Genomic DNA, 18835 nt, shown 5'->3' with positions numbered 1-18835 from the left:
AGAGACATTGGTTTGTAGATCTCCCCTCATCAAAAAGTTTTAAGCTTCCGTGGAGCTTAGGTTTTCCATCTTCAAAGCATAACAACCCTTCCGTGATGAAGTTTGAACTTTTAATCTCAAGACTACACAACTTTCCGTAGAGTGGCTAAAATCTGGAATTTTGACAAAGAAGAGATATGTGAATAAGAAATGGGATAAAGTATAGTAGAGGAATCATATACCTGTAAAGGTAACCTAAGAGAATGAAGACTGGATGGAAGCTCAGTTTCTAAATTTCTATGGCTTGAGTAAATTTCGAGGATGAAATTTCTTTTAAAGATGACAGATTTGTAACACCCCAAAATTAATTAAAAGAGAGTCGAGGACCAAATTGTAAATTTTTAAAAATTTACAACTCAGTTTTGGAACCTGTGGGAAGTTCAGGGACTTAACCCTAAATTATCCTATTTTTTTCTCATCACTGAAAAATAAAAATTTGAGAAATCATCAATTCATGAATCAACCCTAAAATTCCCCTAATTTTAAACCAAACCCTAAATCAAAATCAAACTCCATCGTCGCCCCTTCGGCCAACCACCTCCGATCGGAGGTCGAGTGCACCACCGTCACCATCAGACTAAGTTACGATCGGTGATCAAACCCCGACCCTTAGATCACCTATTTAGGCCGACATTCATCGCGTAGTGAGAGAGATTGTTCCACAGCTTCATCGTCGCTCTCTACTTCGACTAGCGATGCAGGTCGCCACTTTTAGTTGAAGCACCGTAATTATCCGACCAAAACCCTTAAGGTCGTTCGGTGTTATACGCCACCGTTTGCCGTTGGGGAGCTCACTAAAGTTTGTCGAATCGCTAGCACCACCGTCATTTTTTTACTGATTCTGGTCAATCGAGACGTCGTCTCGCTATACCGTCGCTACCATTAGACTCACCATCACCGTCTGCTCCAAAACCAACCTTTTAATCCCTATTTCATTTCCATTTTCATTGTCATCGGAGTGGGTAAGCTTGGGTTTATAGTTTGGTTTATTTTCTTTGGATTTTGGCATGGTTTTGGTTGATGTTTAGCTAATATTGATGTAATGGTTAATTAATGAAGTAGAAGTAATCGACAACCATCCCCTTACCTGTCATCGCTATCACGCATTGTCGCATGCGCTTGGGGCTCGTCCCCCAGCTCTTGTTTCTTCTTGAAATGATCCAGGTGGACTGAACCACCCCAACCCAGTTTGAACCAAGTCAACCCGACCTGACCCATTAACTTTTACTCGACCCGTGACTTTGACCCGACCCGTGACTTTGGCAATAGTTGACCGTTGACTTTGACTGTTAACTTTGACAAAAAAGTTAAAGTTTTCGAAAAGACATTTTATGTGTTTCGATGTACTGACTCCGAATCAGAAGTTTGTTTCCTCAAATTCAAACCCAGTAAGTTGTTTTAAAGCATTTTACCTTCCAATTAATCCGTTTTCGCGCCCCTATTTCTGATGTAATTTTGTTATATGTATCTGAGATATTGTTGGACGCTAGATTCAAGTTTTGAGAGGATCGAATGGAGTTTTAATATTCGATCGGAGTGGGTAAGCTTGGGTTTATAGTTTGGTTTATTTTCTTTCGATTTGGCATGGTTTTGGTTGATTTTAGCTAAAATTGATTGTAATTGGTTAATTGAAGCGGTAGAAGTAATCGACAACCATCCCCTTACCTGTCACCGCTATCACGCATCGTCGCATGCGCTTGGGGCTCGTCCCCCAGCTCTTGTTTCTTCTTGAAATGATCCAGGTGGACTGAACCACCCCAACCCAGTTTGAACCAAGTCAACCCGACCTGACCCATTAACTTTTACTCGACCCGTTGACTTTGACCCGACTCGTTGACTTTGGCAATAGTTGACCTTTGACTTTGACTGTTAACTTTGACAAAAAAAGTTAAAGTTTTCGAAAAGACATATTTTATGTGTTTCGATGTACTGACTCCGAATCAGAAGTTTGTTTCCTCAAATTCAACCCAGTAAGTTGTTTTAAAGCATTTTACCTTCCAATTCAATCCGTTTTCGCAATTAAGCCCCATTTCTGATGTAATTTTTGTTATATGTTCTGAGATATTGTTGGACGCTGATTCAAGTCGAGAGTGATCGAATGGAGTTTTAATATTCGATCGATGGAGCATGAAAATTGAGGTAATACATTACTACCTTATGCATGCTGTATAGAACATGTTAGTATTGGTAAATGCATGGTTGATTATGGTTACATGTGTATAGATAAAATTTATAAATTTGATCCGATAGCAAAATAAAATAAAATTAAACTGAATAAGGCTCAGACTATCTGCATAGACACAAGAAGACTGATAATAATGATTTCAAGTTCAGTGATTATCCGAAAAAGTAAATAACCTTAGAATCTTTAAGTTCTATATATCATCGTTAAAAACTTTAATACTGAAACTACTTGATTATGAACTACAGAATGCCACTGAAGTGTAAAATAACCAAAATACCTTGAAGTGTAGAATGACCCCAAGTAACTCCAAGCCCTGAAATGATTAAATACCCTCAAGCTCTAAAAAGAATAAATCAACCTCGAATACCAAAATGGCCTAGAATTTCTATTTCCTGAGCGAACACTCGGAGACTAAATTACCAAATGTACTTTACACGTCTGAATTACTGGAAATGACTATATTATATGACCAAGTTTAACTGAATAGAAGTATTGTATGTATCCGAATTATGGAAACGACTTAATTACTCTGGAAACTTAGAAGTGATCGAGATAAACTTGACTACTAAATGACCCAAATACCCTCAATGAAATATAATTAAGTGAATAACTTGGATAAGTCTGGAAACGCTGATGAACTTATATGTTGTACCGTCCATAAGGGTTTTACACAATGAATCCAACACGTCTATATAGCTTGATACTGTTGCAACACATAAATAAAATAAATATCATTGAAATATATGTTCGTCTCCCTAAGATCCATTCAACAATGATTCTGATATTGATTAGTTCAACTAGTACAGTCAATATTAAGAAGTGAATAATAGTGAAGTATCACGGTCTAAATGATTGACAAGTATAACATTGTTGGGATGTAGTTTAATTGGACTCGAAATCCTAATAATTCAATATATAATCTTGAATACCAGAAATCATCGCTCTATTCTTATTAGATTAAATTACAAAGAATTTTCAAGAACCAAATGTCCAAAATGCCCATAATTTCCTGAATAATGGAACCACACCTGTATACTTGAAATCTCAAGTAACTAACTTAAAACATTACCTACCTGATTACTTAGCGCCTCTGAAAATAACTGAATAATGTATTCTCTTGATAAATCATTTCCTGGATGATTGATGAATCCGTTAGCTATCAAACCCACATTTTTATAGGGATTTGATTTTCAAATCCTATTAAATTATAAAAGTTTCATGGTTCCCTACCTGATAAATACCAAGTACCTCCAAGAATAGATGGATCCTCTAGTGTGTTCCTTATGTGACATGTAATGTTTTACTTGTTTTAAAGCGTGGTTTTTCAAAATTAGGATTTAGATGTTTTGATTTACTTTTAAATGAACTATTGCTACATGATATGGTTCTCTGATTACTTGTTTTCACTGTAAAGTATAATCATTCCTGATTTATGGATCATGGGATTTACTGTTTTTTTTACTTGAACTGTTTTATTGGGACATTATGGTAGGCTGGAGTATGGAGGTTCAGCTTGGTCAAACTGGTAATTCCTTATATAAGTTTAGACCGATCGAACTGCTAATTTCTTGCGGACCTAAGGTTACCCTTGGGTAGGCTTCGAGGGCCAGAGAAACTTTTTTGGGTAGGCTTTCAGGCCTAAGGCACTCTCTTGGTTAAATCAGACTACATATGGTGATGGGTGGAGGTTATTCATGTGATTTAAATAACTACATGATCATTTTTACAATATACTATTGGATCATGATTTTGATATTATAGGGTACTGTGAAATATGATTTCTACTAGGGGATGTATAGGTAGGCTTGAGTATGTAGGTTTAGCTCGATCAAATTGATAATTCCTCATATACGTTAAGACCGACCGAGCTGGTAATTCCTTACGGACCTAAGGAGACCCTTGGGTAGGCCCATAGGACCCAAGGTACTCCCTTAGAGTGGCACATTTGCTGTGTGCTTAGGGTAAGTCCTTATGGATGCAGTTCTGGGGAAACTGCATAGAGGTGTTCGGATGGAGGATATTACCGTGGTTTTAAAATATGTTTTAAACTACTAACGTTTTTAAAGGATCTATATACATTACTTTATTTTGTTGGATCACACTAGACATCTTATTCTGATCCCTTGAACTTGGTCCTTTGAATGTTGCCTCTGAACTGAAATCTTCATGCCTTTTACTCGAAGAAATACCAGTTGAACCTCAGCTCATCCCGAAAACCTATAGACATCTGAATTAATAAGGAAAATTTATATTTTTCCATTTATCTGCATGTCCTTCAGCATCACTTGGTAGTTCTATATTACTAAGCTTCCCAAAGCTCACTCTTTTACTCACCATTTCATGTTAAAAGAATTGATCTAGTACAACTATTGACATCCATAATCGGAGTTCCTTTAGCTTGAGTTGAAGTGTATGACACAAGTGTAATTAGTGGGCATGTAGGTCACATTTGACTTATTTTTATATTGAGTCTGGAACTTGTATTTATTTATAATTTGTTTTATGATTATACATGTTTTAACAAAAAGTTTAATTTTTTCAAATTTTTATTATGGGTCACTCCGGTGGCCCTAATGTGACACCTCAAATCAGATTGGGTCACCCGCATCGGTCTGAGGGTGTTATATTTAGTGGTATCAAAGCTTAGGTTGAGTCGAGTCTTCTAGGTAGATCGGTCAATCGACTTTCATAGGATGTTTGGTATGTACATACCCCTAGATTATAACCGTACTATTATGAGTCGGAACTCTGATGTCAAGTAATCATTAAGTAATAAGTATACCAAAGTATTTTATCTATTATGACTCAATATGTGAAAAAGGGAATAATGTTAGAATTCGTTCCAATCTTGCAAGGTTACCCTGCGAGTAATATGGGATATTATTTGTTCGAGGATTTTCACCCAACTCATGACCCGAATTTGAGTTGTTACCCCTAAGCATTTTTGTGATGATAAACTCGTAACCAAACTTTATAAGTGATGTTCCGATACTAAGAACTACCACCCAACTATGTATTGAAGAGCATGACTCTGGTCCAAGCTGCGATAAGGCGTTCTCCCCTAAACTTTGCACTGATGTACTGAATTGAATAATTTTTGGAATTATTCTTGCTCTATTTTTATGAGTTTGAAACCCAATAACTGATGAGCTTTGTACCTCAATGATTTGTCTTATATGAGATTAAAGTAAATGTTTTAATAATTGGTAAATGTGTAAACCTCGAGGTGATGCTGCTTGTATAAAAGAAAACAATTATGTCTACATGTTGCACAAAAAGTAAGCAAGTGATATTCTGATTAAGGAATGGTAATTAAGGTAAGTTTGATTCTACGATGAGACTTATGCTTAGATTCTAGAATTTTGACAAAGAAGAGATATTTGCATAAGCAGTGATATAAATTTTAGTAGAGGAATCAAATACCTGTAAAGGATACATGAGAGAATGAAGACTGGATGAAAGCTCATTTTCTACATTTGTATGACTTGAGTAAATTTCGAGGACAAAATTTCTTTTAAGGAGGGGAGAATTATAACACCCTAAAATTAATTAAAAGTGGTTCGAGCACCAAATTACAAATTTTTAAAAATTTGTAACTCAATTTTGAAACCTGTGGGAAGTTTAGGGACTTACACTGAATTATCCCATTTTTCCAGGTTAGTGAAAAACAAAATTGAGAAACCCCCATTCAGGAATCAACACCAAAATTCCTCTAATTTTAACCCAAACTCCAAATCAAAATTCAACTCTACCGTCGCCCCTACAACCAACCACCTCCGGTCGTCAGTCAAGTGTGCCACCATCAGAATTAGACTCAGCAACGACCAGTGATCCAACCTCGACCCTTAGATCACCAGTTTAGGCCGCCGTTCATGGCTTATAGAGAGAGATCGTTCGACAACCTCCTCGTTTCTCTCTGCTCCAGCCGGTAGTGCAAATTCACCACTTTCAGTCGAAGTGCCACAACCGTCCGACCAAAACCCCTAAGGTAGTTCGCTGCTATTTGCCATCGTTCTCTGTCGAAGAGCTTGCCAAAGTTTGTCGAATCCCTAGCACTGCCATCATATTTTATCGATTATGGCCGATCGAGACGTTGGCTCGCCTCACCGCCACTGCCATTAAACTCATCGTCACCATCCGCTCCAAACCCAACATTTTGATTACTCTGTTGCTACCATTTTTATCGTCATCAATGTGGGTAAGTTCGGGTTTATAGTTTGGTTAATTTTCTATCAATTTTTGCATGGTTTTGGCTAATATTTGGCTAAATATTGATTGTAATTGGTTAATTGAAGTTGTAGGAGTAATCGACAGTCATCTCCAGACCCGTCACCACCGTCACGTGCCGCCACATGCCCGTGGAGCTCGTCCCCTAGCTATGGTTTCTTCTAGAAATGATCCAGGTGGACCGAACAACCCCAACCTAGTTTAAACTGAGTTAACCCAACGTGACCCGTTCACTTTGACCGACCATTGACTTTGACTCAACCCAATGACTTTAACCCAACCCATTGACTTTGGCTATAGTTGACCGTTGACTTTGACCAAAAAGTTAAAATTTTTGAAAAGTCATATTTTATGTTTTTCGATATCTTGAGTTTGAATCTGAAGTCTTTTCCTCAAATGCAATCCTAGTAAGCTTTTCAGCATTTTACCTTTCGATTCGATCTATTTTTCATAATTTTGCCCCATTTCTGATGTAATTTTTTTATATGTATCCTAGATGTTGTTGGACGTAGGATTCAAGTTCGAGAGTGATCGAATAGAGTTTAAATGTTCGATAGGTGGAGCATGTTGTATGGAACATGTTGGTATTGGTAAACGCATGGTTGAATATGGTTACACGTGTGTAGTTAAAATTTCTAAACTTGGTCAGATTGCAAAATAAAATAAAATTAAACTAAATAAGGCTCAGACTACTTACATACAAAAGACTGATAAGAATGATTTCAAGTTCAGTGATTATCCGAAAAACCAAATAACCTCAGAATCTCTAAGTTTTATTTATCCTCGTTAAAAACTTTAATACTGAAACTACCTGATTATGAAACTACAGAATTACCCCTGAAGTGTAAGATAACCAAAATACCCTTAGAGTGTAAAATGACCAAAAGTACCTCCAAGCCCTGGAACTATTAAATACCCTCAAGCTATGAAATGAATAAATCAACCTCAAATACCAAAAGGGCTTACAATTTCTATTTCTCGAGTGAGTACCCGAAGATTAAATTACTGAAAGTACTTTACACGTCTGAATTACTCGAAATGACTATATTATATGACCAAATTGAACTTAATAGAAGTACTGTATGTATCCGAATTGTGGAAAAAAACTGAATTACTCTGGAAACTCCAAAGTAACCGGGATAAACATAACTACTAAATGACCTAAGTACCATCAATGACATAGAATTAAGCGAATTACTAGGATAAATCTGGAAACACTAATGAACTTATATGTTGTATCGTCTATAAGGGTTTTGAATCATGAATCCAGTACATCAACATTTCTTGATACCGTTGCAACACATAAAAAAAAATACCATTGGAATACCTGTTCGTCCATAAGATCCATTCAACAATCATCCTGATAGTAATCTGTTCAGCTAGTGCTGTCAGTATTAAGAAGTGAAAAATAGTGAAGTATCACGGTCTGAATGATTGACAAGTATCGCAATATTGGGATTTGTAGTTCAATTAGACTCGAAATACTGATAATTCAATATATAATCTTAAATACCACAAATTATTGCTATACTCTTATTAGAATAAATTACTAAGAATTCTCCAAGAACGAAATGTCCAAAATTACCTGATTTCCTGAATAATGGAATCACTCGTGTCATACCTAAAATATGAAGTAACTCTGACATAAACATTATGAATACTTTCTCTATTACTTAGTGCCTCTGAAAAATATCTGAATACTATATGATCTTAATAAATTATTTCCCAAATGATTGATGAATCAGTTAGCTATCAGTCTTTTTTTTATAGGGATCTTGATTTGAAATCCTATTAAATTAGTAAGTTTCATGGTTCCCTCCGGAAAAGAATAATTGGATCCTATAATGTGTCCTTATGTGACATGTAAATGTTTTACTTATTTAAAGCGTGATTTTTTGAAATTACAGATTTCCTGATGTTTGATTTACTTTTAAATGAACTATGGCTACATGATATGTGTTTCCTGATTACCTATTTCACTGGAAAGTATAATCATTCCTGATTTATGGATCATGGGATCTACTGATTTTTACTTGAACTATTTTATTGGGACATTATCTGGGTAGGCTAGAGTATAGAGGTTCAACTCATTCAATCTGGTAATTCCTTATATAGGTTCATACCGAACGAGCTGGTAATTTCTTACAAACCTAAGGTGACCCTTAGGTAGGCTTCGAGGCCCGATAAACTTTCTTGAGGCTCTCAGGCCCCAAGGCACTCCCTTGGGTAAATCATGGGATTGCATATGGTGTGTGGGTGGAGGGCATTCATGTGATTTAAATAACAATATGATCATTTTTACAATATACTACTGAATCATGTTTTTGATATTATAGGGTACTACTAAATATGATTTTTACTGGGGTTGTATGGGTAGGCTTGAGTATGCAGGTTCAGCTCGGTCAAACTGGCAAGTTAAGACCGATCGAGCTAGTAATTCCTTACAAACCTAAAGAGACCCTTGGGTAGGCCCATAAGCTCTAAGGTACTCCTTTAGGGTGGCATATTTGTCGTGCTTAGGGTAAGTCCTTATGGATGAAGTTATGGGGAAACTATATAGAGGTGTTCGGTTTGAGGGTATTATTATAGTTTTAAAATATTTTTAAACTACTAATGTTTTGAAAGGATCTATATACATTACTGTTTTTTGGAACACTAGACATCCTATTCTGATCCCTTGCACTTGGTCCTCTGAATGTTTCTTCTGAACTGAAATTTTCATGACTTTTACTCGAAGAAATACCAGTGGAACCTCAACATCCCGAAAACCTGTAGACATATGAATCAATAAGAAAAATTTATGTTTTTCTATTTATCTGCATGTTCTTTATCATCACTTGGTAGTTCTATTAGTGAGCTTCTCAAAGCTGACTCTTTTACTCACCATTTCAGGTTAAAAGAATTGATCTAGTGCAACCATCGACATCCGTAATGGGAGTTCCTTTGGCTTGGGTTGAAGAGTATGACCCAAGTATAATTACGGGGAATCATATTTGACTTATTTTTATACTAAGTTTGGAACTTGTATTTATTTATTAATTTTTTTATGATTTTATATGTTTTAACAAAAATATTATTTTCCAAGATTTTTATTGTGGGTCGCTCCGGTGGCCCTAACGTGATATCTCGGATTGGATCGGGTCACCCTCATTGGTTTGAGGTGTTACATTTAGTGGTATCAGAGCATAGGTTCAGTCGAGTTTTCTAGGAAGATCGGTCGATCGACTGTCATAAGATGTATGGTCTGTTTATGCCCCTAGATTATGACCGTACTATTCTGAGCTCGAACTCCGATGTTAAGTAATCATTCTGTAATAATTATACCAATGTATCTTATATTTTATGACTCAATCTGTGCAAAAAGGGAATAATGTTAGCATTCGTTCCAATTTTGGAAGATTACATGTGAGTAATGTGGGAAATTATTTGTTCGAGGATTTTCACTCGACTCCCGAACTAAATTTGAGTGTCACCCATGCATTTTATGATGATAAACTCATAGCCAAACTTTATAAGTGATGTTCCAATACTAAGAACAGATACCCAAGTGTGTGTTGAAGAGCATGATTCTAGTCCAAGCTGCGATAAGGCATTCTCCCTAAAGTTGTGCTGATGTATTGAATTGAAAATATTTTGGAATTATTCTTTCTCAAATTTTATGAGTTTGAAACCCAATAAGTGATGAGATTTGTGCCTTAATGATTTGACCTGTATGAGATTAAAGTAAATGTCTGAATACTTGGTAAATGTGTATACCTCGAGGTGATGCTGGTTGTATAAAATAAAATAGTTGTGTCTGCATGTTGCACTGAAAGTAAGCAAGTGATATTGTGGTTACAAATTGGTAATTAAGGTAAGTTTGGTTCTGTGAGGAGAATTATGCTTAGATTCTAGAATTTGACAAAAAGAGATATGTGCATAAGCAGTAGGTTAAAGTCTAGTATAAGAATCATATACCTGTAAAGGATACCTGAGAGAATGAAGACTAGATGGAAGCTCAGTTTCTACAATTCCATGACTTGAATAAATTTCGAGGACAAAATTTCTTTTTAGGAGAGGAGAATTGTAACACCCCCAAAATTAATTAAAAGATAGTCGAGGACCAAATTGAAACTTTTAAGAAATTTATAGCTCAGTTTTTGATATGTGGGAAGTTTAGGGATTTAACCCTGAATTATCTTATTTTTATGGTAAGTGAAAAATAAAAATTTGAGAAACCCCTGTTCGGGAATCAACCTCAAAATTCCTCCAATTTTAACCTAAACACCAAACCAAAATCAAACTCTACCATTGGCACTCCGGCTAGCCACCTATAGTCTGCAGTCGAGTCGACAACTATCGCCATCAGACTTAGAACTGACCGACGATCCAACATCGACCCTCAAATCACCTATTTAGGCCACCTTTCATCACATAGAGAGAGATCGTTCGGTATCCTCTTTGTTGTTTTCTTCTCCGGCTGGTGGTGTAGGTCACTACTTTCAATCGAAGCGCGCTATCATCAAACCAAAACCCAGAAGGCCATTCGATACTATCTACTGCCATTCGCCGTGGGTAAGCTCTTCAAAGTTCATCGAATTCTTATCACCGTCGTCACATTTTTCTCAATTTCGGTAGATCGAGACGTCGGCTTACCTCACGCCACTATCATTAGACTGACCATCACCGTCCACTCCAAACCTAGCCTTTCGATCATTCTATCTCAACCATTTCCATCATCATCAGCGTGGGTAAGATCGGGTTTATAGTTTGGTTAATTTTCTTCAAGTTTTGGATGGTTTTGGCTAAATATTGATTGTAATTTGGCTAAATATTGATTGCAATTGGTTAATTGAAGTTGTACGACTAATTGATAGCCGTTCCCCAACCCATCATAGCCACCACATGCCACCGATTGCGCGTGGAGCTCGTGCCCCGGCTCTGGTTTCTTCTAGAAATGGTCCAGTTGGACTGAACCGCCCTAACCCGATCTGAATCGAGTAAACCATACCCAAACCAAGTCAACCCGACCTGACCCATTGACTTTAACATAAACCATTGACTTTGACTTGACCTATTGACTTTGGCTAAAAAGTCAAAATTTTTGAAAAGTCATATATTATAATTTTTGGCATCCTGAGTCTAAATCCGAAATTTGTTTCTCCATATTCAATCTTGATAAGCTGTTTAGCATTTTACCTTCTGATCGATCCGTTTTTCTAATTAAGTCTCGTTTTTTATATTTATGTTTATATGTATCTGATATATTGTTAGACGTTGGATTCAAGCTCGAGAGTGATAGAATGAATTTTAAATATTTGATCGATGGAGCATAAAAATTGAGGTAATACATTACTACTTATGCATGTTGTATGGAACATGTTGGTATTGGTAAATGCATAGTTGAATATGGTTACATGTGTGTAGTTAAAATTTCTAAACTCGATCCAATTGTGAAATACAATAAAATTAAACTGAATAAGACTCAAACTACTTGCATAGACATAAGAAGTTTGATAAGAATGATTTCAAGTTCAATGATTATCCAGAAATTTAGATGACCTCATGTCCAAGTTCTATTTATCCTCGTTAAAATCTTTAATACCGAAACTACCAGATTATAAAATTATAGAATTACCCTTGAAGTGTAAAATGACCAAAAATACCCTTCAAGTGTAAAATGACCCAAAGTACCTCTAAGCCCTAGAATGATTAAATACCCTCAAGCTACGAAATGATAAATCAAACTCGAATACCAAATGACCTAGAATTTCTATTTCCTCAGCGAGTACCCAGAGATTAAATTATTGAAAGTACTTTACACGCCTTAATTACTCAAAATGACTATATATATAACCAAGTTGAACTGAATGAAAGTATTGTATGTATCCAAATTGTGGAAACGAATAAATTACGCTGGAAACTCCAAAGTGAATGGGATAAACTTAACTACTAAATGACCTAAGTACCGTCAATGACATAGAATTAAGCGAATTACTTGGATAAGCCTAGAAACACTGATGAACTTATGTTGTATCGTATATAAGGGCTTTGAACCATGAATTCAACACATCGACATTTCTTAATACTGTTGCACACAGAAATGAAATAAATACCATTTGAATACTTGTTCGTCTTCCTATGATCCATTCAACGATAATCATAATATTGATCAATTCAGCTAGTGCATTCAGTATTAAGGAAATGAATAATAGTGGAGTATCACGATGAATAATTGACAAGTATCACAATGTTGGGATCTGTAGTTCAATTGGACTCAAAATCTTGATAATTCAATATATAATCTTGAATACCATAAATCATCTCTATACTCTTATTAGATTAATTACTAAGAATTCTAAGAACCAAATGTCTAAAATGCCCCTGATTTTCTAAATAATGGAATTACTCATGTCATACCTGAAATCTCAAGTAACTCTGATGTTAAACATTATGAATACCTTCCTGATTACTTAGCACCTCTGAAAAAATATGAATACTATATGATCTTGATAAGTATTTTCCTGAAGGACTAATGAATCTGTTAGCTATCAAACCCCATTTATATGGATATTGATTTTAAAATCCTATTAAATTACAAAAGTTTTATAGTACCTTACCTGATAAATACCAAGTATCTTTGAAGAATAACTGGATCCTTTAGTGTGTTCCTTATGTGACATGTATATGTTTTACCTGTTTTAAAGCGTGATTTTCCAAAATTACAGATTTACTAATGTTTTGATTTGTACCCTACCTGATAAATACCAAGTATCTTTGAAGAATAACTGGATCCTTTAGTGTGTTCCTTATGTGACGTGTATATGTTTTACCTGTTTTAAAGCATGATTTTCCAAAATTACAGATTTACTGATGTTTGATTTACTTTTAAATGATATATGGCTACATGATATGTGTTCTATGATTACTTGTTTTTACTGGAAAGTATAATCGTTCATGATTTATGGATAAGTATCTAATGGTTACTACTTGAACTATTTTTTTGAGACATTATCTGGGTAGGCTGGAGTGTGGAGTTATATTTCTCAACTTGTAAATTATTATATATTTAGACAGATCGAGCTGGTAATTCCTTACAAACCTAAGGTGACCCTTGGGTAGGCTTCGAGGCCCGAGAAACTTCTTGAGTAGGATCTCAGGCCCTAAGGCACTCCCTTGGGTAAATCATAAGACTGAATATAGTGTGTGGGTAGAGGGAATTCATGTGATTTAAATAACAACATGATCATTTTTACAATATACTACGAATCATGATTTTGATATTATAGGGTACTACTAAATATTATTTTTACTGGGGGTTGTGTGGGTAGGCTTGAGTATGCAGGTTCAGCTCGATCAAACTGGCAATTCCTTGTATTGGTTAAGACTGATCAAGCTAGTAATTCCTTACGAACCTAAAGAAACCCTTGGGTAGGCCCATAAGCCTCAAGGTACTCCTTTAGGGTGGCACTTTTGTCGTGCTTAGGGTAAGTCCTTATGGATACAATTATGGCTGCATAGAGGTATTCGATTGGAGGGTATTCGTGGTGGGGTTCAATAATCCATGAAATAATTCATAAAATCCTTTGTTCCTTGCAACCCAATTGATGAGAAATAAGAGTAAAGGGAAAGGAGGAAAAAGCCTTCGACGCGTGCTATCGGTGCTCTCCTCGATGACCACAAACCGCCTTAGCTTGCTAGCTCTTCTCAGACGCCTAGCTTTACACTCCTTAGAGCTCATTAATGGAGGAACACCACTAAAAATTGAGGGAAAAATGATGAAGAATATGAAGAACATTAAGATTTTTTTGCTGGAGTACGTAACCTCTTTCATCTCTCTTTTGAGGTGTCCTTTAATAATAAAATATCCAAGGGTAATCTTAGGATTTTGCACTCAAAATACCCATCATACCCCTAGAGTCATCTTTAGTGTGTGAGGTTTATCTTTACTGGGGAAATGATCCCCAACAGTTGTTACAACCATCAGACATGTATTGCCACCTGTCATTTTGTGAAAAATATTTTGCATTTCTACGCTAGAAATGCCAAGGCATTTCAATCTGCTTCAACAATGTGTGATGTCATGGCATCTCTTCTCAACTCGCCCTTTTTGCTTATTATTTCCTGTACATCACTAAAAACCATACTTTTCTCCTCATACAAGACCTTACCAAAATAAAATCACACCACCATAAATGATGCATCTACATACATCTATAACCTATATAAACCCTTAAACAAAAAATACTTAAGTGAAAAGGCCTTAAAAAGCCTTTTTTGGAGTTATCACACCCCCAAACTTAAGTTATTGCTTGTCCTCAAGTATTGGATATCAATCAACACAAATAAAATGTCATGACAATTTTCAACAATAAGACAGTTAAGATAAAAATAGAATTTCAATCCTATAAAAAATTGGCTTCAACATGCTAAACATATCAAGAAATCAATTACTTTTCTCTAGGACAAGATTCTTTGTGGTTGTGTGTGTGCATGATTGTGTATAATCTATACTTAACAAATTTAAGCAATTTCTAATTAAGCTCCCTAGTTTTTTCCCTACATTTACTTATTCATTATGAAAATTTATACTCCCTTTTTTTCTTTTTAATTTCTCTTTTTTTAACACTGCTATGAGGAGAGTCAGCACATTACACCTACCATCTCACACTCTAGGTGAAAGAGAGCATACCTTCCACCCTCAAGCTAGTCAAGTAGAGTCATCTCTATGACTATTTTCATTCACTCATATGCATATGGCTGCCATTTATTAAAGAAAGTTCCAAGAACTACCACGAAAAAGAGGAGTGTCCCTCTACGACTATGCCGAAACATTTATTCATAATTTTAGACATAAGGGATTTCTCATTGATTTATTATTTCAACATAATTCCAAATTTTAATGCCAAGGCTAACTAGAGTTCTTTTATAAAAATTTCTTAAATTCCTTAAGTATATAGGACATACTATCGTGTAAAAATAATTCACAAAGCATCAAACCCTAGAGTCAGTTCTATCATTCTTAACAGTCATTTACATTCAATTTCTAGCCTAAAAAGTTCATCATCATCGGATATCACCAAAGCATTTTGTCTAATTGTCCTACCATTTATTGATGCCAAGGCATAATATTATGTTAGCACTATCATGCATATGTTCTACAAAGAACAACTACCTCCCCCAAACTTGAGAGAATCATTATCCTCAATGCATAATAAAACAAATTAATTACATAAACTAAATGCAATGTTATGGAATGCAAAATTAATACAAAGAGAGTTACCTTAATTTTTGATGGCGGTGGCGGTGTTGTGGTGGAAGTGCCTGCAGCTCCATGTCTTGTTTTCTTTCAGAGGAGTGCAGGGCTGGAATCGAAAGAAGTTGAATGATATTGAGCAATATTAGCGCGCCCTACTAATGTCTTAGTGCAACGGCTGGTCCGAAAGGCGGAAGGAGGTGCATGTGTAACAACTTAACTAGGGTTGGTTTAAATGGTACCACATGAGACTCTGAAGTAAGGGACTGATGGGTAGGATCTGAGACTGGCTAAGAAATGAGAGGATCAACATCATCACTCAAGAGATGCCTCAACATCAAATGTGGCAGAATTTCATCGTGGAAACCCATAAAATTTCGTTCAATATGTGAAGCATTTCTTGAAACATTAACTTCACTACAACATACCTCTTCTTTACATAGCCAATTTTTTTTAAATCACCGTGTGGAGCATACAAAAGAGTCTGTGTTTGCTAGAAAGTTTCCTTGAGAGCAAGCATTCTTGCCTCGACATCAGATGGTTTGTCATTCTCAGACTCTATAGTCGTAGCTATCTTAGATTTAGGGTTAACCAAACCCAATAACATTAGAAATTTGGTTCTTGTTATGCCCGAAACCACAGACAAGACCTCATCAAAACTAATTTCAGAAATATTTTTCTTTTGACAGAGTGCGGTAATAAGATTCAGAAAGACCAAAGCGCTAGCTTTCTTGCTCAAGCATTCATGCAATTGTTCAACAATTATGATCCCTATATCAATAGGATGTGTAACTATAATGGAGTGTAAAAGTATTAAACGTGGAAGACTTACCATTATATTATGGGTGGTCAGCATGAGCTTATGCTTCATAAAATGGTTCCATAGCTTTGAACGTGGTTGAAGTCGTTCTCGATTAACGGAGTAATAGTTAGTCTGTCAGCCATTCCAAGTGGTATTTGAAAAGAAAAATCCTCCAGGAATTCATCGTAAGTTGCACTGTAAGCATCTTTCTCAAAGTTTGAATGATGATCTTTAACACCCTATAAATGAAAATTATGATTAATGGAAAAGGGTGTGAACTGAATATATTTACCTTGAACGAAAATGACATGTTGATTTGGTTTAGAAATATTTGCATAGAACTCTTTTATTAAAGAGGCATTGATGGGGTTTGGGTGCCTTGAAAACTTATGTCATTTTAATGGCTCAACAATGTCCATAATGTCTGGTCCAAAACCCCTGTCTTGTTCATCGGTGAAGACAAACCCCAACTCAAAGAAAAGCTTGTAGTTCTTGAAATTTTGAAATCGTTTCTTTGTTGTATCGTCTACAAAATGCCGAGGAATCATAGTTTTAGCTTTAGCGGGTCATGTACACGCCATTTTTGTACTGGTTTGAAGGAAAATCACGAAAAGTTGAGAACTTGTTATGCTTCAATGGCATCAGTTATGGAGAAAAATGAGAGAAGAAGAAGATGAAAAAAAAAGTTAAAAGAATAATGAGAAAGATGAAGTGAGTGGACGATTGAAAAAAATGAGTGGAATAGGTAAATGAGTAGGTGGGAAAAGAAAAAGTAAATTGTAAAATTAATATGGTGTGAAAGGATAATGCAGAGAGAGAAATAATATATGGAAATAAATAATATAAAAAAAAATAAAAAAATATTCCCCCTTTAATGTCTTTTTCCATCCCCTATTGGCAACTGTTCTTTTGTACATTCCTGGCTACTAGTGGGTCCCTATAGTACAAAACAAATTGTCATTATCAACGAATAATAAAAATAAAATAAAGATAAAGATAAAAGAAAAAAAATTGTTATTTATGCACAATCAACAGAATTCAATGTCCTGGCATTGAATTTTTGTTCATGGTTCAGGCACACTCAGACGTCGTGCAGATACAACACCGACTTATCACACAACATTAGAGCTCCATTGTACACTTTCAATCGCTGACCATTAGCTTTAAAGACCGTCCCATCGTTGTCATTTTTTATATCAATAGCTCCATGGGGATATACCTAATGCACCTCAAAAGGACCTGACCATATAGATTTGAGTTTTCCAGGGAAGGGCTTAAGTATAAAATTGTAAAGTAACACTTGTTGGCCAACTTAAAAATACTGTGGCATCAGCTTTAGGTCGTTCCACTTTTTAGTATTTTTCTTGTATATCCTAGTTTTCTCACATGCTTATGCCCTTAACTCTCCCATCTTATTGAATTCCAGTAATCTTTTCTCTCCAGTTAATTGAGCATCGGAATTTAACCTCTTAATAGCCCAAAACGCTTTATGTTTTATCTCAACAGGGTGGTGGCAAGCCTTCCCATACACCAACTTGAAGAGTGACTTGCCCAGAGGAGTCTTAAAAGCTATTATATATGCCCACAGTGCTTCATCTAACTTCGGTGACCAATTCTTCCGCCTCAGATTCACCACTTTCTCTAATATCTGCTTTATCCCGCGGTTGGATATTTCAACTTGGTCACTCGTCTGTAGATGGTATGCCATGGCAATCTTGTGGGACTCCATATCGTATCAATGCCTTGTCAATCAACCTATTATCAAAGTGGGTTACCTCATCGCTAATGATGACTTGAGGCACTCCAAACCAAGTGAAGATAGATTTATACAAAAACTTGAGTACGATTTTGGAATCATTCTTTGATGTTGCAATTGCTTCCACCCACTTGGAAACATAATCCATAGCCAACAAAATGTACAGATCACCACAAGAAGATGGTAATGGTCCTATGAAATCAATGCCCCAAATGTCAAACAACTCAATTTCCAAAATACCTTGCAGTGGCATTTCATGTCGCCTTCATATGTTCCCAGTGCATTGGCGATCGCGCAGGGCTTTTAAAATGCCTGAGCATCCTGAACAAAGTTGACCAATATTTAGTGCCTATTAGGTATTTTCTAAATTTATCAAACGCAAAACTATGACAAGTAATTCTTCTCGATGGTTGTCTAATTCATTTTTCCTTATCAAGGTGCAACTAGCATAATATATAACATGAAAATTTTACCTTGTTGTTGCCCTAAAATAGCTCCTATGGCATAATCTCTTCCATCACACATTATCTGAAATGGTGATGCCCAGTCGGGAGAACTACAATGGGCACTGAGATCAATCGTTGCTTCAAC

General features: G+C 35.9%; 1 protein-coding gene across 1 annotated transcript; it reads right to left on the bottom strand.

Moving 5' to 3' along the window:
• Window positions 1-17878: 17878 nt before the first annotated feature.
• On the bottom strand, window positions 17879-18217 carry LOC120151699. The gene has a single exon (XM_039164079.1). It carries the CDS (start codon window positions 18215-18217, stop codon window positions 17879-17881), a length of 339 nt encoding a protein of 112 aa, XP_039020010.1.
• Between the last annotated feature and the right edge of the window lie 618 nt (window positions 18218-18835).

Source organism: Hibiscus syriacus, unplaced genomic scaffold (genome assembly GCF_006381635.1).
Source record: "Hibiscus syriacus cultivar Baekdansim isolate YM2019G1 unplaced genomic scaffold, ASM638163v2 tig00111067_pilon, whole genome shotgun sequence".
In the NCBI taxonomy this organism is placed as follows: Eukaryota; Viridiplantae; Streptophyta; class Magnoliopsida; order Malvales; family Malvaceae; genus Hibiscus; species Hibiscus syriacus.
This window is presented reverse-complemented; position numbering and strand designations above follow the sequence as displayed.